We start from the raw sequence: 22,202 nt of genomic DNA, 5'->3' as shown, positions 1-22,202 counted from the left end.
ACTAACCAAGTGGAAAGCACTTGCTATTCTGAGAGTTCCCTGACAGAAATCTGCAGTCTGCTTTCATCTTCCAGAAAGGTAAAGCCCTCCCCAGTGTCACTCTCCCTTCCTAAGCTGTTAGCAGCGTGGATGTTTTCCTGAGGCTTTGCTGTGTTGCGTTTACCATTTGGATCGATTCCTCCTGCTTTCAAGTGCCAAACGATTCCTTTATCAGTGGCTCAGCTTTGCTGCTGTTCCTTGCTTACAGCAACACTGGCAAGTTTAGGGGTGGTTGTTTGTCGTGGCCTTGCTCTTGTGACTCCTTCTAATGGTGTGGAAGCCACCAGTGCACCATCCAAGTGTCAGTGCTTGGGTTCTGCCCAGATCTGCTGGTGCAGCTGTAGTCCCCTCAGTGCCACGGCTCTGAGCAGTGGGGTTGGGAGGGCTGCACTACAGGACCTTCCAAACCAGCTCCAGTTCTTTCTCCCTAGTGTACTGTGTCCAGTGAGTGCTTTGCCTTGTGCAGTACCCACGAGGTGAAGTGAGTGCACTTCTGATCTCCCAGTTTGACTGGAGTCTGTGTACATAGCTCTGCTTTTCTGGTTATTTTTCCTTCCAGGGCTGTGATTGGAAACATTGACACAACTCCTCATTTTTGTCATTGCAGAGATTTCCCCCTCCCCCCCCTTCTGTTTGTCTGTTCTCTTCCAGCCTTTCAGATGTCTGCAGGGTTTAAGCATTCCAGGGAAAAAACTGTCATCCTTACATCTGTGATATGCAAAGCACCATAGATAAGTGAAAGCATCTCTGTCTGTAAAACCCAACACTTACACTGCAACATAACTGCATGAAATTCCATGTCCCATCCTCTTCACTCATCAGATTTTGAGCAACTTCTCAAAACCTTTAAGGTGGACAAAAGCATCAAGACTGTACACAGGCAGATGTCTGCTGTGCCTCCTGATGTGGTCAGTTTGAAGCTCCTCAGCTCAGACATACCTTGTATCCTATGTCCTGAGCAACAGACTGGCTGCCTTCCAAACAGTTCTGAGGGGGGGTAAAAACAAACCCAAAGCATCCTGGAAATCAAATGAAAACTTCCCTTGGAATTTAGCTTGAGCATTTGAGTGTTCAAGGTGATCATCTGCAGCTGGATGCATCATCTGCACCACTGGAATGGTGCTTGCACTCCAGGGCTGCTGTCATGGCTGGAGATGTGCAGTGCTAACATCTGCCTGTTTTAACAGGCAGAGTTTGCATGGCTGGGAAATGCAGCAGAGCTCAGCACAGAGAATTCTCCTCCTCTTTGCCCACCCTGAAGTCATAAATCATGGGAGAAACTGCTTGGCATGTCAACAGACTGCAAAGCTTTGAAACTCATTTCCAAGGCTCTGCAGCTGTCAGAAGGGAACACCTACCTTTTAAGAGCTCTTTGGCTTGGCTAGGAAGTGACACTTGGACAATGCACAGGGGCTTCTGGGTAGAAGAGGGTTCTGCTTTCATTATGGCTTTTTTGCTCTCCTTTCTGAGGATGCTTCACTGCAGAGCTGGGGCTGGGATGGCGCTTCTGGAGTTGCCTGTTCACTTGGCACTTGTAAATTAATTCATGTTTGAAATGAGTGAGTAGGACCTGGAGGTTTATGTGGTCTGCAAACATGCTTCAATAAAACTCTGAAGCACTTGGAGCTTCCCTCCTGTCCTTGTTTGGAGCCCTGAGATCAGACACTGCAACCAGAGCTGTCTGCACACTCCTGAGGGTGCTGCTGCTTGGGCTTTCTGTTGACAGGTTCCATGTGAAAGTTGGTAACTGTTACAGGGAGGGAGCTAAGACTGGGTTGTGTTTGTGGCTGTACTGTGGTGTTCTCCTCTGAAGTCTCTGGGCATTAGTTTTCACTGGATAAAAGTTTGGTGGTGGGGTTTTTCCTTCTTTGCTTCAGACCATTCTTCTGGTGTGGTTTGGCAGTTGTCATGTGCTGCTGCTGCTCTGTAGAGGCACTGAGCTTCTGCTAGAACAAACTGAATTACTACTTTGTAAAGAAATTGATGCTGCTGTTCAGAGTTTGCTTCCTAATAGGGGCACAAGAAATCCTTTTCAGAGTTTGGAGACAGTCATAGTTCAGAGGTCTGTCTGCTGACAGAAACTTGCTGCCTAGGTGGCTGATTCCCTGCCACCTTCCATTCCTCTTCCTTTCCTTTTAGGGGAGGCTATGCAGGGATCCAGACTTCAGCATTTGTCTGTTGAAGGCATCAGTGTCCAACTTGCACCTTTGGGGTTGTAAAATGCCAACTGTTACTTAACAGGGATGTCACCAACTGACTTCTTGCTTGTACTGAGCCTCTGATCATCTGTGAAGGGTGTTTGAGCCACTGTGTAGTGCAACTTGTGCAGTGTGGCTGTGATACAGCCAAAAAATCACTTGTGTCCCCTCTTAGCCTCTGGCAGGATTGTTCCTGGCAGCTTGGTCCTTTTTGAGAAGTCAAGTGACATTGGTTTCACCACCCCCACCACCTCCATCCCTTTGTTGTGTAAGCACACAGGGCTCCAGCCCAGTACAGATGGTATTTTTAACCTAAAGATGGCACAGCTTGCATAGATTCACCTAAATGTCACTGGTGACTTGAAGGAAGAGCAGCTTCTGAGAGCAGGAACAAAGGAGACCTTAGGCTGCTCTGACTTGGGTATGGTCTGGAAGGTTTGAACATCCTCCTGCCTTTGTACTTCTGTTCCACACTGCCTGCAGTGCACAGGACACCACACAGCCTTGGAGCCTCTCAAGGTGGAAGGGAGTGATGACTTCAGGCAGGCTCTGCAGCTGAACTTATCTGAAGGGTGGAATGCAGCCAGGAGGAAATCATCAGGTGGCTTTTGCATTACCATAATCAAACTAAGAGAATCCATTCTCAAGTCCTTTCACAGGAGTTTTGTAAGGATCTGTGAACTTTCTAAGTATGTTGGTGGGACCTAGTGATGGAGGAAAAGAGTCTCTCCTGGAGTGGTTGTGTGTGATGTTCTATATAGTAATTGAGGCTCTGCTGTATACTGTTCATGGAGACTGTGTAGGCATCCTGTGAAGAGAACTTGCACATTTTTCACACCCTGAGTTTATCAAGTTTGTGTTGGAAGAAGTAGCATATGGTGCATGTAACTCTGATGTTTGAATCTGTTTGAGAGGAGATTGGCACTTGACTTCCCCTGCTTGCAGTAGTGTTACAGGGCTCTGCTTCTCCAGCTCTGAAAGAGTTCTGCTGCTTGTGGAGTGTCTGATAGGTATTGGAAGCTCCTTCTGGTTGTGTTTGGTTGCTCATGAATCCTGGAGACATAGAGCACCAAGTTCATAAGTTCAGATCTTGTTTGGATCAGTAATAACAAAACTACTGCAAAATGGCTGTTTGCTTGTGGGAAGCTGCTCTGGAGCTTCAGCAAGACCTCCAGGTGGGGAGGAACTTGGTCCTCACATCAGCCCTGCTGACCTCAGGACACAAACCCTGATAAGCAGCACACCACTGCTTGTGGGGAGGAAAGGCTGAAAAGGAATTATTTATGTCCAGCCCACTCTTCTTTTGCAGATAACAAAAGGCTCCTCTTGGATCTAAAGAAAGCTTGTTGGGAAACCTCCATACCCCAGCCCTGTCCTTTAGCTGGACAGCTCAGCTCATGGTGGCAGCAGTGCAAGTGGTTCTGGCTGTGGGGACTTCAGTAGTGCCCAGTTTGTAGTCCTCTGTGTGCATGTCATTTGCATTTCACTGGAGTTGTGCCTCTCTTGTTTTGAGCACAAATACTGACAGTTCCAAACTCTGGAGTCTGGTGTTGAGGAAAAAAGATCATGCCCTTAAGCAGGTAGCTGGTTTGGAGCAAGTATTGTGTGTATGAGGAACATGGAGAAGGAGGTTGCCTTTGTATGTGTCTATATATCATAGAGTGCCTTAGGTTGGAAGGAACCTCAGAGATCTATTCCAACCTCCCTGCCATGGCCAGGGACACCTCAACAAGAGCCAGCTGCTCAAAGCCTCAATCAGCCTGGCCTTGAACACCCCCAGGGAGGAGAGTGCCTCCCTGGGCAGCCTATTCCAGACTTTCACCACTCCCATACTGGAGAACATCTGCCTAAGATCCTGTAAGAACATTCTCTCAGCTTCAAACAATTCCCCCTTGTCCTGTCTCTAGACACCCTCAGGAAAAGTCCCTCTGCAGCCTTCCTGCAGGATCCCTTCAGGTACTGGCAGGCAGCTCTGAGGTCCCCCTGGAGTCTTCTCTAGGCTGAACACCCCCAGCTCCCTCAGCCTGTCCTCATAGCAGAGGTGCTGCAGCCCTTGGATCATCCTTGCTTCCTCTGGACTCACTCCAGCAGCTCTGTGCCCTCCTTACGATGGGGACTCCAGAACTGGCTGCAGTGTTTGAAGTGGGGTGTCTCAGAGCAGAGGCAAGGAGGAGAATCACCTCTGACCTGCTGGCCACACCTTGGCCATCTCATTCATTCTTGTGTGGTACCTAATTAGTGGCAGTAGGGAGGTGGCTGATGAGCAGAGCCCCAGAACACCACTGCAGCAAACCCCAGGTGTGTCCTGTTCATCTTGGTTGTGGAGGGGACACTGATATCTCCTCAAGGAAAGCGTTGGGTACCCAGCACACTTAACCAGCTGACAACCTCTAACCCTGAGGTGATTTCTAGTCCTCTTGGCTTCTGGTTTGGCATCTCTCAAGAGGAGATAGTTTTAAATGGCATGATGCCATTAAACTGAGTTGGGCAGCCTGATGTTTGCTTCCCACCTTCCCTGCCCCTTCTGAGCACAGCTGAGAGCAAAATGGAACTGGCTGGTAGCCAGCTGGGGGGTGGCTTTTGTTCTGACTTCTGCTCAGTGTGGTGGTGCTGGGTGGTGCTTTGCAGTAACTCATGTCCACTTATGCACCAGGCTGACACCTGGAACTACTCATTAGAATTTAGAATAAACCAGGTTGGAAGAGACCTTCAAGATCATTGAGTCCAAGCTGTCACCACAGACCTCATGACTAAACCATGGCACCAAGTACCACTTCCAATACCCTCTTGAACACCTCCAGGGATGGGGACTCCACCACCTCCCTGGGCAGCACATTCCAATGACCAATGACTCTCAGTGAAGAACTTCCTCCTCACTTCTAGCCTAAACCTCCCCTGGCACAGCTTGAGACTGTGTCCTCTTGTTCTGGTGCTGCTTGCCTGGCAGAAGAGACCAACCCCCTCCTGGCTACAACCTCCCTTCAGGTAGTTGTAGACAGCAATGAGGTCTCCCCTGAGCCTCCTCTTCTGCAGGCTAAGCAACCCCAGCTCCCTCAGCCTCTCCTCACAGGGCTGTGCTCAAGGCCTCTCCCCAGCCTTGTTGCCCTTCTCTGGACACCTTCAAGTCTCTCAATGTCCTTCCTAAACTGAGGGGCCCAGAACTGGACACAGGACTCAAGGTGTGGCCTAACCAGTGCAGAGTCCAGGGGCACAATGACCTCCCTGCTCCTGCTGGCCACACCATTGTTTATGGATGGCTGTGTATGGTAACCAGTGAGCACCAACCTTAGCTGGGCTGCTGACTTCAGTGCCAAGTTTGGGTCGGTTTAAGTCTCCTTCCCAGCATCAATCAGAAACACCCTGAAAACCTGACCTGCATATTTATCCTTCACCATTCCTCTTCTGTCTCTGGTAAAACAAGACTGAACTTTGCCTTTTGACCAGCAGAGCTCTTGAGGGTTTGCATTTCTCAAGGCTCCTCTCTAAATCTAGCCTTCTTTTCTTGTCTTGCAGGCTGCTATATGGCAAGCACTTAACCACTATGCTTACCGTGATGCAGTGTTCCTTGCAGAGAGGTTGTATGCTGAAGGTATGTACTTTGCAGAGAGAAAATGGATTGCTCCCTCCTCCTCCCCCCTTCCCCCCCAGTTATTTCCAATCTGCACTCCAAATACAGAGTTCTTGAGCCTCTGGTTCTGCTTTTGTTTTCCTCCTGTTGCAATAATCTTAACTTTCTGCTTGGGGAAAGAGGAGGAACACCCCCCAAGGATTTGATTGTCCGCCCTCCTGTAACAGCAGCGATGTTGGTGTACAGTAAAACCTCTCTGAAAATGTGACAGAATTGTGTGCTTTAAATTTAGTGACTGCAGTGATCTGGAAGAGGTTTGTTTGGTAACTCCAAGCACTGCATGCCTTCCAAAGGCACTTGAGGATAGAAGCAGAACCCAGATCCTGTGGATTGTGTTGATACTGAAAGCTGTCTCTGCCTTTGATATGTTGGTTGGTGTGGTGAAAGGGAGTCTTGTGATGAAGAGGGAAGAGAGCAATGAAAATGAGACCATGAGAATGATAGAATGGTTTAGAGTGGAAGGGACCTCAGAGATCAGCTGCTCCAACCTCCCTGCTATGGGCAGAGGCACCTCTCAGCTGGACTATGCTGCTCAAGGCCTCACATCAGAGCACATGGAATGGGCCTCCCCTGATGAATCCCTGTTGATTATTACTTCACTGTAATGCTGTCAGACTGAGGATGTCTTGCATGCTGAGCAGGCAGCAGTAACACAAATCTCTGCTTTGCCAGGGTCCTTCACAGACCATTTTCTTGTGTTCCACTCCTCCTTCCTTAACCTTTCTTCCATGACCTCACATAAGCTTTTCCTTCCTTCTCCTTGATACTGATGTTCACCTGTTCTGTTTTGAAAGGTCTTGTCCCCTAAACAGGAAAAAAGACCCAACCAAACTCTTAACCAGCCCAACCCTGAAGCTAAAGTACAAGCATCATACAATTCCTTATGCTAAACAACTTGAGGTTATAATGCAAATTAATCCTGGTTTGTGCTCTGTGTTTTATAACCAAATGGTTTGCTTCCAGTCTCTTTGTCTGTTCATGCCCACAATGGAAGCACACACCTGAATTTTGAGAGCTGAAGACTTTCCCTCGTGCCAAGGTTACCCACAAAACCTGAGGTCATCCATCTGGTGCCTAAATGAAGAGTGTTGGGTGGAATATTGGAGTCTTATCTAGATGGGTAGAAAGGAAATAGTGTCTTAGGCATGACCTTGTTGTGGCCTTCCAGTAGCTTAAGGGGAAAGCTGGGGAGGGACTTTGGAGGGTGTCAGGGAGGGATAGGACTGGGGGGGATGGAGCAACACTAGGAATGGGTAGATTCAGATTGGATGTTAGGAAGAAGTTGTTCCCCAGGAGGGTGGTGAGAGCCTGGCACAGGTTGCCCAGGGAGGTGGTGGAAGCCTCCTGCCTGGAGGTGTTTGCAGCCAGGCTAAGTGGGGCTCTGAGCAACCTGCTCTGGTGTGAGGCATCCCTGAAGGGGGTTGGAAGTGGCTGATCCTGGAGGTCCTTTCCAGCCCTGGCAATTCTATGCTCCTGTGTGTCTGCCCTGAACACAGCACACTGTGGGAAGCAGGGAGATATTAGACTGAAGGTAACTGCCAAGGACTTAGAAACTGAGAGAATCCACTTTATTCCAGCAGCCAAGAGCAAAAGCTGGGACTTGATACTGAGGCTGTCTTTGCAGCATAAGCCTGTGCAAGAGTACTTCAAACAGCATTTACAGTGGCCAGCAGTGCTGAGAGAACAGCATGCATGCTGTCACTGGGTTCAAGCAATTAACTGCTAACAAAACATCTGGCTCCTGGTTAAAATAAGTGGTTGTGCTGCAGAGCTGGAGCTGCTGAGCTTGAATGCAGTGCCTCCACGTTGGCAGCAGTGGTTAGTGGGGTGGGTTTTTTTCACCCTGAAAAGAACCTCTTTTAAGTCCACCTGCAATTACTCTCCTTGTGGGGACTTCTGTGGCTTGGTAGCTTCCCAGAACTCTCCAAGTGTGTTAAATTAGTGGATACAAGAATTAAGTTTCCAGAAGATCTTGCAGTGTGGTTTTATTCTTTAGGATAAGGCTAATAAAATGTCTCCCCTTGGGGTCTTCAGTTTCCATTGTCCCTGCCTGGGTGGTGACACAAACCAGTGAGGTTTCAGCATAGCAAAGGAGCTGAGCAGATTGCTCAAAGAGGTTTTAGTGCAGTGCTCATGTTCCTCTTGCTGAGGAGCTCCATGCAGGTGGATGAACAAACATCAGAACCCTTTCTCTAAGGATGCCATCCAGAGGGATCTTAAGGCTTGGGCCAGTGGCAACTGCCTGAGGTACAGCAAGTCCCAAGTGCAAGGTCCTGTGTATGGCTCAGGCTAATCCCAGGCATAAATCCTGGCTGGGTGCAGCGTGGGTTGAGAGCAGCTCTGAGGAAAGAGGCCTGCATGTATTGATTAATGAAGTTCCCTCTGAGCCAGCTGTGTGCTAATGCAGCCCAGAAGGCAGCCATGTGCTGGGCTGTGGCCAGAGGAGTGTGGCCAGCAGGGCAAGAGAGGGGATTCTCCTCCTTGCCTCTGCTCTGTGACACCCCACTTCAAATACTGCACCTTATCCTGGTGTCCCCATCATGAGGAGGACACAGAGCTGGTGGAGTGAGTCCAGAGGAGGCCATGAGGATGATCCAAGGGCTGGAGCACCTCTGCTGTGAGGATAGGCTGAGGGAGCTGGGGGTGTTCAGCTTGGAGAAGACTCCAGGGGGACCTTAGAGCTGCCTTCCAGTGCCTGAAGGGATCCTGCAGGAAGGCTGCAGAGGGGCTTCTCATGAGGGTGTCTAGAGACAGGACAAGGGGGGATGGTTTGAAGCTGAGAGAGAGCAGGGTTAGAGTGGAGCTGAGGAAGAAGCTCTTCAGTACAAGGTGTTGAGACTCTGGAATAAGCTGCCCAGGGAGGTTGTGGCTGCCTCCTCCCTGGGGGTGTTCAAGGCCAGGATGGATGAGGCCTTGAGCAGCTGAGTCAAGTTGAGAGGCATCCCTGCCTGTGGCAGGGAGGTTGGAGCAGATGATCTCTGAGGTCCCTTCCATTCTAAGCCATTCTGTGAGCTCAATCTTCATGGTTGTGAGTTCTGGGAAGTGTAAAGTAATGTGGAGACTTATGTCTGAAGCAATTGTTTGGAGTATAAAGAAATGATTTGGAGGCTGAAGTCACTTTCAAGAGCCTGCCTTTGTTTTAAAGTACAGCATTGCCTCATGGGGCTTAGAGTAGAGGTTCCTTCCAACTCCTAACATTCCATGGTTTGAGGAAGTATAAAGACTGGGCTTGGGCACCATGGATGGGCTCCAATCTGTGTTGGGATATCTCCCTTCCTTTTTTGCTTCAAACACTGCAAACAGTTAAAATGAAGTTAAAATGGATACACTTCCCCCAGTCAGTGCTGGAATTAACCCACACCACAGTCATGCTCACTGTTGCCTCACCAAAGTGTTCTCTGCAGTTTAAAGTTTCAGCTGCTAACTTGACAGGAAGGTTTTGAAGTTACCTCAGGGCTTGGCACTGGCCTTGATGCTGCACTCACAACTGAAAGCAGCAAGGCTTGACCTCAGCCTTAAATCTGGCTGCCAAGTCAGGTTCTCAGTGCAGTGCATAACTCACCCCTGCCATGGGAGAAGTGTTGAAGCAGACATCACACTCAAACACTCAGTTTCTGCCAGAGAGAGCTCTTTCTGTCTTGATCACTCCTGTCCTCTGCTTGGACACAGATGGCTTTCCCTGGAGCTTGACTCCTTCATTCATTATTTAGACACTTAGCAGGAGTCAGCTTGAGATGCAGACTTGTAGGAGAGCTGTGCCTCTCAGTTTCCTACCAAAACAAACAAAGCTGAAGGGTAGCATCCAGCAGTGCTCCCAGTGAGCAGCAGTGGAGGCAGCAGCAAAGGACAAGGCTTATGGTTGGGGTAGAGGTGGCTGGCAGCTGCCTGACTTTACAGATCCCACAGACTGCACTGACTTGGAGGGGAGCCTCAAAGGGCATCTTGTCCAACCCCCCTGCAGTCAGCAGGGACACCTCCAACTAGATCAGACTGCCAAGGGCCACCTCAAGTCCCATCTTGAATGTTTCCAGGGATGGGGCCTCAAACACATCTCTGGGCAGCCTGTGCCAGTATTTCACCACCCTCACTGTGCAGAACTTCCTCCTGATGTTCAGCCTAAATCTGCTCTGCTCCAGTTTCAACTCATTGCCCTTTGTTCTGTCACCACAGGGCCCTCTAAAGAGTCCCTCCCCAGCCTTCCTGCAGGTCCCCTTCAGATATGGAACTGGAGCTCTTAAGGTCTCCCTGGGCTGAATGAGCCCAACTCTCTCAGCCTGCAGTCATTAAAATGAGAGTCTGCTGCACTGTCATGTGGGGGCACAGCAACAAGTGCTTCAGAAAAAATAACAGAAGTAAAACTGCAGGCAGAAGAGGCCACTTGAAAGTAGGATTAAAAGCATCAATTAGCTACTTAGGTTGAACTATCTTCCTTCTGCAAGCTCTTGTGCTGCCCAGCAGCTGTTGCTGTGCCAGTGTTTGTGCACTGCTTTGCCTGGTGCAAAGTGTTACCAGGGGGTGTGATAACACTGAGCCAAGCCTTGGTGTGTCCAGGCATGACTCCTCTGCTGGCCTCCCTGTTACTTTTACAAGCTGGCTAATCACTGACTGAGACTGGGGAGCCAGAAGGATCAAAGTTCTCTTCCAACAGTGGATATTAAGAGTTGATGTGACTATGCAATATTCCACAGGGGAGTTTGTCATGCTGATGAATAAAGAAATGCTTTTCATTCTCCTCCCCTTCTGCTCTGCAGTGGTGAGGCCACATCTGCCCAGTTTGGGGTGCCCAGGTCAAGAGAGACAGGGAACTACTGGATAGAGTCCAGTGGAGGCTAGGGAGATGCTGAGGGGCTGGGAGACACTGGAACACATTGCCCAGGGAGGCTGTGGATGTCCCCTCTGTGGAGGTGTTCAAGGCCAGGCTGGATGAGGCCTTGAGCTGTCTGGGCTAGTAGAAGGTGTCCCTGGCCATGGCAGGGGGTTGGAACTGGATGATCTTTAAGGTCCCTTCTGACCTAAACCACTCTATGAACCTCTGTGAGGAGGAAAGGCTGAGAACCCTGAGGCTGTTGAGCCTGCAGAAGAGCAGCCCCAGAGGGGATCTGCTCAATGCTCAGTAAGAGCTGAAGGGTGGGGGGTGAGAGGCTGGGGCCAGGCTCTGCTCAGTGGTGCCCAGCCACAGGACCAGAGGCAGTGGGCACACACTGGAACCCAGGAGCTTCCAGCTAAATCTGAGGAAAATGATTCCTGTGAGGGTGCTGGAGCCCTGGAGCAGGCTGCCAAGAGAGGTTGTGGAGTCTCCTTCTCTGGAGAGATTCCAAACCTTGGGCAAGCTGCTTTGGCAGTGGGGGTGGACAGGATGATCCCCCAGAGATGCCTTCCAGGCCCCCCCCTGTGCTGGGACTCTGTGATCCCGTGTCAGTACCCTTGCTCCTAGCTGGCTTTTACTCCCTGCCCCCCGTGGTTCCTGGTGTCCAAGTGCTGAGCAGCAGCTGATGCTTTTCCCTGTTCCTTTTCAGTACACTCAGAAGAAGCCCTGTTTTTGTTGGCAACATGTTACTACCGCTCAGGAAAGGCCTACAAAGCATACAGGCTCCTCAAGGGACACAGCTGTACTACCCCCCAGTGTAAATACCTGCTTGCAAAATGCTGTGTGGACCTCAGCAAGTAAGTAAAACCTCTCTGTCCTGTCCAGGGCTCCAAATGTTTGGGGGTTTTGTTGTTGTTAGGATTTCTCTTTGAAAGCTCTCCTGAGTCACTAATTCATGGCTCCTTCAGCCCTGGAGATTGACTTCAATGAATTCTGCTTTCAGATAGGGACCTAATGAGCATGAATCCATTTGCAGAAGCCCCTAAAAGGTGTTGAGTAGCTTAGAGGAGTTGTCAGTGTTAGGAGGAGGGAACAATGATTGCTGAGCTGACCTAAGGAGACCACTCTGGGAAGTGTTTTGTGTTTCTCTGGTACTTTGCTGACTCCCTGAAGTGTTTCCAGGGTGAGTTTGAGTGGGCAGGCCACTTCCCTCCTGCAGTGAGCCTGCTCCTCTCCCCCAGCTCCTGCTAATGGAGGGCTGAGGGAAAAGCCAGCAGAATCTGGTCTTAAAAACCTACAAACCCACCTTGAATCCACATCCAAGAATGCTGTATTCACCATCAAAATGAACCTTGAGAGACTCAGTGGTGCCAGGCTGTCTTGCTGCCTTTCTGCTGTTTAACAGCAAGAATATGGAGGGGGAAAAGCCCTGCAGTTTCCCCAGAGGCAGAGGGGAAGCTCCTCAGTCTTTGATGCTCTCTTTTAGTAGGCAAATCCTTTGACATGCTCAGAGGAATGAGGATGCCTGCCTTGACTTGGTGTGCTGCTTTTTGACACTGCAGCACTTCTGGAGCTGCTGGGGCACAGGTTCCTTTGCCTGTTGAAAGGGGAATGGTGGTAATGCCCTGCTCAAAGGTCCCAGTGGAATACATTTGGAAGCTGCTTGTTCCCTCCTTTGCTTTTACAAAGTCTGGGCTGTGCATGCAGTGCAGCAGCTCCTGAGCTGCTCTCAGTGAGGTGGGATCTCTTAAACCTAGCTTTAGAATGTGTTCCATTGAGCTGTCACTGCTGTTAGCTGGATGAGCTTCCCCTGTACAGATGTGGCTCATTGCCTTGTGGCAATGTTGTGTGCTGGCAGAGTCACCTGCCTGCATGTCTAATTTCCAGTGGATGCAGGAAGAGCTGATTTGTTTGAGCAGGTGTTGCTCTCAAGTGCCAGAACACCTCCCATCCCCAGCAGCTGTGTGAAGTCATTGTCCATGAGTGGTCCATTGTTGGGTGCTGCTGCTTGCTGCAGGTGTGGTAGATGCAAATTAAGCCTTGCTCTCATCTTGAGCCTCTCTTGCAAGCAAGCAAGGCATTAAAGATCCAAAGCCTGTGCCATGTCCCAGTGGTGGATCTTACCTGAGTGCATGGAGCCTTACAGATGTGTTTCTTAGCTGGGAACCAGCCACCTGGGCGTTCACTTAGCCTGTCACTACCTTCAAAAATGCAGTGTCCAGGAGACTTTCTTGTCCTCCATTTAGCATTCTCCCTAAGATTAGTCACTCCTGGAGAAGCCATGCTGTGTGGTGTCTTGCTTTTGGGCTTGTTTTTCTTCCCCCTCAGTAGAGCAGCTGTGCTCCAGAGTGCTGCACACCTCCTTGGTACTGGAGGAGTCCTTCAGTGATTTGAGATTCATTTGCAGGAACTGCTTGGTGGGTTTGCAAGCTGTGAACACTGACAGTGGGTTTCTGTTTCTGTTTGCAGCAGGGTGAGACCACTGGACTGCCAGTACTGTGAGCCTTGTAACCCCTTTCAACCTCTTGTTTTTTAAAAAGGCTTGCAGAAGGAGAGCAGATCTTATCTGGTGGAGTCTTGAACAAACAGAAAAGCCATGATGACATTGTTATGGAGTTTGGTGACTCTGCATGCTTTACCCTCTCCTTACTGGGACATGTCTACTGGTAATGTTGGGTTTTATTTTGTCTCATACAGCACTGGGGGCTGGCTGTTGTCTGGCCAAGCCCAGTTTGAGTCAGGTGTGTTTGTAGTCACCACTGGGTGCACCTCTTTCGGGGTCCTGGGTATGGTGGGGTGCAGGGAGATGGCTGTGGGAGCCACTGGGCTCAGCAGTGCAGGAATGGTTCTGCCTAAACCCAGATTCCTCTCTCCCAGGTGGTTAAGCTTGCAGTTCAAGGGCCTTTTCTATACCTCTTGGGTTTGCTTTGTGTTCTTCCCATGGAAAAAATCTGAAGGCCTGTTCCTCAGGGCTGCCATTTTGGTGTCCTGTGTCTGTTTTGCACAGCTGTAACCTGCACATGGAAGTCTGGGCACTGCCACTCACAAAGCCAGCAGTGTTTTACCTTTGCCTAGAAAGGCTTCAGTAAGTGGGAAGAGATTGAGCAGGAATAATGTGGGTCTTGGATCCTTCTTGATTCTTCTTCATCCAAGGGCTGGAGCACCTCTGCTGTGAGGGTAGGCTGAGGCAGCTGTGGTTGTTCAGCCTAGGGAAGAGAAGACCCTAGGGAGCCCTTAAGGCTGCCTTCCAGTGCCTGAAGTGATCCTCCAGGAAGGCTGCAGAGGGAGTTGGGGGTGTTCAGCTTGGAGAAGACTCCAGGAGGACCTTAGAGCTGCCTTCCAGTGCCTGAAGGGATCCTCCAGGAAGGCTGCAGAGGGACTTTTCCTGAGGGTGTCTAGAGATAGGACAAGGGGGGATGGTTTGAAGCTGGGAGAGAGCAGGGTTAGACTGGAGCTGAGGAAGAAGCTCTTCAGTACAAGATGTTGAGACTCTGGAATAAGCTGCCCAGGGAGGTTGTGGCTGCCTCCTCCCTGGGGGTGCTCAGGGCCAGGTTGGATGAGGCCTTGATCAACTGAGTCTAGTTGTGAGGCATCCCTGCCTGTGGCAGGGAGGTTGGAGCAGATGATCTCTGAGGTCCCTTCCCACCTGAGCCGTTCTATGATTGCCCAGCCCTCCTGCCCTAGTTCACAAGGAGCTGGCTTTGTGCTTGGTGCAGATACTCAGGTGTTCAGTTTAGCCCCTGACCTATATGCAAAGGTATTGCCCATAGACACTTGGCATGGCTGGGAGGCTGGCAGCCAGGTTGCTCTTTGCAGACAAGCTGTTTGAAAAGCAGCAGCATCTCTGTAACCCCCCAAAGGTCTCCAGCTCCAGCAGCGCTGCTGTTAGCTTTTCTTTGAGGGCTGTGTCTGAATCTGCCAGCAAGCTTCAAAAGAGTTCAGTAGTGCTCTGCAAGCCTGAAACATTTGGGGATGTTGCTGTAACTTCTCAGTGTGGTTTTGGTTTTCAATTCCTCTTCCTGGAAAGCTCTCCTGAACAGAAAGTGCTGCTCTGAAGTTTTCCCTACAAGCTGTTGTCATTCTTTTTGCAGCAAGACAGACCGGCTTGCCAAAGGATCAGAATGTTACCAAAAGAGCCTTAGTTTAAATCCTTTCCTCTGGTCCCCTTTTGAATCACTATGTGAGATTGGTGAGTCTGCAGAACTTTTACTTGCTGAAGGTTGTTGTCTGTGTTTCTGCTTGCTGTCCAGCTGCTTAACTTGCCAGCCCCGTGGGGCAAGGTTTGTTTTCCTCCTTGGCCCAGGAGTATGGCAGCAGAGCTCTTTTGGGATGGCCTGGTGAGCAGTGGTGCATTTAGAATCCTTTGCCAGTGTTTACAGCTTTGGTCTTGTTTTCTTTCACTTCCTTCTACCTCCCTGGATTTAACAATGCCATATGTTTCCCAGCCTGCAGTGAGCAGAGCCTTAGAAGCTGTGCTTCTGAGAATAACTTGAAGCAAGCTATTGATAATGGAAGTGATTGTCCAGGGGGTTGTAGAGAAAAAAACCACTTCTGGTTTAGTGCATCAGAAGTGTGGCCAACAGATTGAGAGGTGTGATTCTGCCACTCTCTTCTGGGGAGACATCACCTGGAGCTCTGCATCCAGGACCCCTGACACAAGAGAGACACACACCTGCTTGAGTGGGTCCAGAGAAGGCCACAAAGATGATCAGAGGGCTGGGAAACCTCCCCTGTGGGGACAGGCTGAGAGTTGGGGCTGTTCAGCCTGGAGAAGAGAAGGCTCCATGCAGACCTTAGAGCAGTGTTTCAGTATCTGAAGGGCCCCTGCAGGAAGGCTGGGGAGGGACTCCTTAGAAGTGCTTATAGTGACAGGATGAGGAGCAAGGGTTTGAAACTGGAGCAGGGGAGATTTAGGCTGGACATTAGGAGGAAGTTCTGCACAGTGAGGGTGGTGAAGTACTGAAACAGGTTACCCAGGGATGTGGTTGAGGCCCTGTCCCTGGAGACATTCAAGGTCAAACCTGATGTGGTTCTGGGCAGCCTGATCTAGTTGGAGGTGTCCCTGCTGACTGCAGGGGGGTTGGCCAAGATGCCCTCTGAGGCTCCCTTCCAACCCAAGGCAATCTGTGGATCTGCCCCTTCGAATGTCCTCCGTGCCCTGTCCTCCTTGTTTCAGCCTGGTCAGCATACAGCCTCAGGAATGACTCCATTGGAACATTCTTCCTGTCTTACAGGTGAAAAGCCAGACCCTGACCAAACATTTAAACTAACATCTTTGCAGAACTTCAGCAGCTGTCTGCCCAACACTTGCACAACGGTGGTGTCTAACCACAACATATCCCACAGGCAGCCTGAGACTGTCCTGATGGAAACACCACAAGACACAATCGTGAGTTTAGCTCAAACCTTTGGATTGCCAGCAGCCTTTCCTGCATTAGCTGGGAGATTCTGATAAGAAACCACACTCTGGGGCTCGGGAAGGGACTTGTTACAAGGGCTTGTAGTGATGGGATGAGAGGCAATGGACTGAAGCTTGAGGAGGGCAGAGTTAGACTGGAGGTTAGCAAGAAATTCTTTGCAGTGAAGGTGGTGAGGCACTGGAACAGGTTGCCCAGGGAGGCTGTGGATGTGGAAGTGTTTAAGGCCAGGTTGGATGAGGCCCTGAGCAAGCTGGGCTGGTGGGAGGTGTCCCTGCCCCTGGCAGAGGGGGTTGGAACCGGATGAGCTTTGGGGTCCCTTCAAGCCAAAGCGCTCTGTGGATCTAACAACTGCCTTCTCTTTTGCAGGAGTTGAACAGAATCAACCTAGAATCCTCCAACTCAAAGTACTCCTCCTTGAACACAGACTCTTCAATGTCTTACATTGACCCAGCTGTGATTTCCCCAGACTCCCTCGGGTCAGGGCCTGCCATGTTTTCCAAGCCGCCTCCGAACAAGCCAAAAACTGGGCGGAGTTTGCTGGGAGGCCCTGCAGCTTTGACCCCCTTAACTCCAAGGTGAGTCCTGGGGCTGGGCAGTTCCTGCCTCCAGCTGGGCTGTTGGTGCCATTTGTGCATCGAATCGTGGATCACAGATCAGTAAGGGTGGAAAAGACCTCAGAGTTCATCAAGTCCAAGCCATCACCCAGCACCTCCTGACTAACCCGTGGCTCCAAGTGCCACATCCAATCCCCTCTTGAGCACCTCCAGGGATGGGGACTCCACCACCTCCCTGGGCAGCACATCCCAGTGGCTAACAACTCTCTCTGGGAAGAACTTTCTCCTCACCTTGAGCCTAAACTTCTGGCACAGCTTGAGACTGTGTCCTCTTGTTCTGGTGCTGGGAGAAGAGCCCAACCCCCACCTGGCTCCAGCCTCCCTTCAGGTGGTTATAGAGAGCAATGAGGTCTCCCCTGAGCCTCCTCTTCTCCAGGCTAAAGAGCCCCAGCTCCATGCACATGCTGATAGTGTATTGTAAATACTGCTGCAGAAGCAAAAGCTGCCTCAGTAACTGCCTTCAGTCCCAGTGTTCATCTCTTGCTTTTTTCCAACAGTTAAGCAATTGGTGTCTTTGCTTATAAAAGAGGAGCTCTGAGAATTGTTTAGGCTAGAAAAGACCTTCAGCTTATCAAGTTCAACCATGAACCCAGCACGGCCAAGGCCACTGCTCAACCACATCCACATGGTTTAACCACACAGCTTTTAAATCCCTTCAGGGATCTGCCTCCACCAGTGCCTTGGGCAGCCTGTTCCAGGGCATGACAGCCTTTTGGGGGAAGAAATTGTGCCTCATGTCCAACCTAAACCTCCCCTGGTGCAATTTGAGGCCATTTCCTCAAGCCTGGTCACTTGTTTCTTTGGAGCAGAGCCCAGCCCCCACCTGGCTCCAGCCTCCTTTCAGGGAGTTGTGAAGAGCCAGGAGATCTCCCTTCAGCCTGCTCTTCTCCAGACTGAACAATCCCTCTTCCCTCAGGTGCTCCTGAGCAGGACTTGTTCTCTGGAGCCTTGAGGCAGGATGTTGCTTATTGTGACGTTCACTCTTTTTTAAAGGACATAAACTCCAGGAGCTTTCCTTGAGCAGCTCTCATGGAGAGCATGTCAGTCCCTCCTGTTGGATGGTCCCAGAGGGCTGATCTGATCAAAGCAGCCTTCTGCTACAAGCCATTAACACTTGGCTGAGTCTGGTAGTTGTTACACAGGGAAATGAAGTTCTCTGTTTGTTTCAGGACTAAGAATATTGATGTGTTAAAGCCTCATTGTTTTTTCCACAGGGATCTTCAGATGGTAGAGGGTTCAGCAGAAAACAATCAAGTAGTTCTGTAGTGCTAGGGCAAAGGGCAATGGCTTTAAGCTTGGGAAGGGCAGCTTTAGACTGGGGATTAGGATGAAATTCTCTGCAGTGAGGGTGGTGAGACACTGCCACAGGTTGCCCAGGGAGGTTGTGGATGTCCCTTCCCTGGAGGTGTTCAAGGCCTTGAGCAACCTGAGCTAGTGGGAGGTGTCCCTGCCCATGGCAGTGGGGTTGGAGCTGGATGATCTTTATCACAGAATCACCAAGGTTGGAGGAGACCTCAAAGATCATCAAGTCCAACCTATCACCACAGACCTCATGGCTAAACCATGGCTCCAAGGGCCACATCCAATCCCCTCTTGAACACCATGGCAGGGGGGTTGAAACTAGATGATCCTTGTGGTCCCTTCCAACCCTGACTGATACTATGATACCTCCAGGGATGGGGACTCCACCACCTCCCCAGGCAGCACATTCCAATGACAAATGACTCCCTGGGAAGAACTTTCTCCTCACCTCCAGCCTAAACCTCCCCTGGCACAGCTTGAGACTGTGTCCTCTTGTTCTGGTGCTGCTTGCCTGGGAGAAGAGACCAACCCCCTCCTGGCTACAACCTCCCTTCAGGTAGTTGTAGACAGCAATGAGGTCTCCCCTGAGCCTCCTCCCCTCCAAGCTAAGCAGCCCCAGCTCCCTCAGCCTCTCCTCACAGGGCTGTGCTCAAGGCCTCTCCCCAGCCTTGTTGCCCTTCTCTGGACACCTTCAAGTCTCTCAATGTCCTTCTTAAACTGAGGAGCCCAGAACTGGACACAGGACTCAAGGTGTGGCCTGTCCAATGCAGAGCACAGGGCACAATGACCTCCCTGCTCCTGCTGGCCACACTGTTCCTGAGGCAGGCCAGGATGCTGTTGGCCTTCTTGGCCAGCTGGGCACACTGTGTGAATCTATGAACCTGAGTCTGTTTTAAGCACAGAGTCAGGCCAGCTCTTGTGCTCTAACATTCAGCTGCTGACCTTCCTCTCCCTTTTGTTCTCAGCTTTGGGATTCTGCCTCTAGATACCCCGAGCCCTGGAGATGGATCCTATTTGCAAAACTACACAAACTCTTCTTCTGTAATTGATGTGCCAGCCACAGGAGCACCTTCAAAGAAGGTACCTTGCATTCTGGAATGATTGTTGCTCTCTGAGTTTGACACTGCAGTGTACTTGGAAGAGGAATCCATTATGCACATAAAAAGAACCCCATCTGCATGTGAGCTGAGTTGTGCTGAACTCAACTTATCCACTGCTTGCAGAATCTGTTCTGAAAACCAGCTCTGAGTGTGGAGCTGCCTGCAGCCTCCTTTAGCTGTGGACAGGGGTTGGGCTAATGGAGAATTAAATCTGTGTGCAGTTTGTCTGTGAAGTGTCTGTGTGTGGGGGAAACAACAAACAAATACCAGTGCACTTGCTAACAGCTGTTCACTGCAGCAGAAGTTGTTCACCAACTTAATTACAGACCAGAGAGGCTGGGGATGCAGGGGGGCAGTTTTGGTGTTAATCTGACTGCAGCTGGCTCAGGTATTTCATAGAGTCACAGAATGGTTTGGGTGGAAAGGGACCTTAATGACCATCCAGTTGCAATCCCCTTGCCATGGGCAAGGACCCCTCCCACTAACCCAGGCTGCTGAAGGCCTCATCCAGCCTGGATCTGAGCATTTTCCAGGCTTGGAGGCTCTGTAGCTTCCCTGGGCAGCCTGTTCCAGTGCCTCACCACCCTCATGGGGAAGAATTCCTTCCTAATGTCTAAGCTAAAGCCATCTTCTTCCAGTATGAAGCCATCAGCCCTTGTCCTGGCACTCCATGTAAAAAGTCCTTCTCCAGGTCCCTTGTAGCCCCTTCCAGGTACTGAAAGGCTGCTCTGAGGTGCCTCTGAAGCCTTCTCCAGGCCTCCTGGCCTGCATTAGGAATAGTGTGGCCAGCAGGGGCAGGGAGGTCATAGTGCCCTGTGCTCAGCACTGCTTAGGCCACACCTTGAGTCCTGTGTCCAGTTCTGGGCCCCTCAGTTTAGGAAGGACATTGAGAGACTTGAAGGTGTCCAGAGAAGGGCAACAAGGCTGGGGAGAGGCCTTGAGCACAGCCCTGTGAGGAGAGGCTGAGGGAGCTGGGGTTGCTTAGCCTGGAGAAGAGGAGGCTCAGGGGAGACCTCATTGCTGTCTACAACTCCTGCAGGGAGGTTGGAGCCAGGAGGGGTTGGTCTCTTCTCTCTAGCAACCAGCACCAGAACAAGAAGACACAGTCTCAAGCTGTGCCAGGGGAGGTTTAGGCTGGAGGTGAGGAGAAAGTTCTTCCCAGAGAGATTGCCCATTGGAATGTGCTGCCCAGGGAGGTGGTGGAGTCCCCATCCCTGGAGGTGTTCAAGAGGGGATTGGATGTGGCACTTGGTGCCATGGTCTGGTCATGAGGTCGGTGGTGACAGCTTGGACTTGATGATCTTTGAGGTCTCTTCCAGCCTTAGTGATACTGTAAACACCCCCAGCTCTCTCAGCCTGTCTTCACAGGGCAGATTCTCCAGCCCTCTGATCATTTTGTGGCCTCCTCCAGCAGGTCCATGTCCTGCTTGTGTTGTGGGCTCCAGAGCAGGACACAGTAGCCCAGGAGGGGTCTCACCAGAAAGGGAGAGTTTTCTCCTGCCACCTTGTCTTTAGGCTGCCCTGAAGCATTAGTTAAAGCCCAAACCAATTGTAGAATAGTCTGTTAGAGTGCAGCAGCTCTCTAGAGCCTCAGGAGCTGGGGTTTCCTGGGGGAGGGGGAGAGGTTGATTGTATTTCTCAAACCATATTTTCAGCTAAGCAAAGGAAGCAGGGGGGATACAGCAGATTGCAAGGAAAGATGGCTGTAAATATTTTCAGCTTCTTGTGTCAATTCCTCTGGCTAGCAAAACAGATTTTTGTTTTCTCAGCTTGCCTAATGAGCAGCAGTCTTGGCTGGCTGATTGACACAAGCCCCTCTCTCCCCAGGCAGGGTGCACAGGCTGCCCAACTGCTGGTGCTAGAGGCAGCCTCAAGAAGCTGCTGAATCTTCATAGGGTGGCTAAGGTTGGAAGGGACTTCAAAGATCAGCTACTCCAGTGCCCCTGCCGTGGGGCAGGGATGCCTCTCAATTAGACAGGTTACTGAAGGCCTCATCCAGCCTGGCTTGAACACCCCTAGGGAGGAGGCAGCCACAGCCTCTCTGGGCAGCCTGTTCCAGAGTCTCACCACCCTTGTACTGAAGAACTTCCTCTTCAGCTCCAGTCTAGCCCTGCTCTCTCTCAGCTTCAAACCATTCCCCCTTGTCCTTAGACACCCTCAGGAAAAGCCTCTGCAGCCTCCCTGTAGGATCCTCTCAGGTACTTGAAGGCAGCTCCAAGATTCCTCTGGAGTCTTCTCTTCTCCAGGCTGAACACCCCCAGCTCCCTCAGGCTGTCCTCACAGCAGAGGTGCTCCAGCCCTTGGATCATCTTTGTGTCCCTCCTGTGGACTCCAACAGCTTCTGTCCCCCTCCCATCAGAGGGCTGTACAAACACTGAGAGCACTGCAAACAGAAGCTGGATAACTTTGTGTGCAGAGTGAGGCCTGAACTCAGCCCAGAGTTTAGAGCTCTCACTTTAAGTTGCTTTAGATGAATGTGGTTTTTTCCAGGGCTGTTTGCAAAGACTCCTGGCACCTCAGGTGAGCTGAAGCTGCTGCTGCATTATTGCTGGAAGCTGTTGAATTCCAGTGTGCAGCTCAGAGGAATGGAAACACTGCTGGTGGTGTGTGGAGGGCTGCCTGGTGGGCTGCTGCTGCTTCATTCAGCCTAGCCTTGTGGAAAGGAAATGAAACACACTGTCTCTGACTGCCAGAGTTGTCATAGTGATAAATGAGAGGTGGAGTGGTGGTGACAGTTGAAGAACTACTGGTTCCTTTCTGAAAACAAAGCAAAAGAGAGGCTTTCCCCCTGTGTTTTCAGTGGCTCTGGAAGCTGATGAGGGAGGCTCATGTGTTAGAGTAGAAGTGGCCAGCTCTTTATAGTGGGGGGGAAACCCCAACAATAGATCAGTACAAGTAATGGTGTTGGATTCCTCAAGGTAGAGCTTCATAGAGTGGCTTAGGCTGGAAGGCATCTGAGAGATCATCTCCTCCAGCCTCCCAGCTGCTCTGCCTCTCAACTAGCCCAGGTTGCTCAAGGCTTCATCCAACCTGGCCTTGAACACTCCCAGGGAGGAGGCAGCCACAGCCTCCCTGGGCAGCCTGTGCCAGAGTC

General features: G+C 50.8%; 1 protein-coding gene across 4 annotated transcripts in view; it reads left to right on the top strand.

Moving 5' to 3' along the window:
* CDC27 (cell division cycle 27) overlaps positions 1 to 22,202 on the top strand; it is a 44,444-nt gene that overhangs the window by 1,711 nt on the left and 20,531 nt on the right. For all 4 annotated transcript variants that reach the window (XM_068166317.1, XM_068166316.1, XM_068166315.1 and 1 more), the window contains exons 2-8: positions 5,751 to 5,826; positions 11,382 to 11,529; positions 13,213 to 13,338; positions 14,764 to 14,861; positions 15,907 to 16,061; positions 16,459 to 16,667; positions 18,974 to 19,088. In XM_068166317.1, the coding sequence (XP_068022418.1) occupies positions 5,751 to 5,826; positions 11,382 to 11,529; positions 13,213 to 13,338; positions 14,764 to 14,861; positions 15,907 to 16,061; positions 16,459 to 16,667; positions 18,974 to 19,088 (927 nt within the window). The remainder of the gene's footprint in view (positions 1 to 5,750; positions 5,827 to 11,381; positions 11,530 to 13,212; positions 13,339 to 14,763; positions 14,862 to 15,906; positions 16,062 to 16,458; positions 16,668 to 18,973; positions 19,089 to 22,202) is intronic.

This window comes from Melanerpes formicivorus, unplaced genomic scaffold, assembly GCF_026170545.1.
Source record: "Melanerpes formicivorus ecotype bairdi unplaced genomic scaffold, bMelFor1.0.p_v2 SCAF_100, whole genome shotgun sequence".
In the NCBI taxonomy this organism is placed as follows: domain Eukaryota; kingdom Metazoa; phylum Chordata; class Aves; order Piciformes; family Picidae; genus Melanerpes; species Melanerpes formicivorus.
The sequence above is the reverse complement of the archived record's forward strand: the minus strand, read 5'-3'. Positions and strand labels throughout refer to the sequence as shown.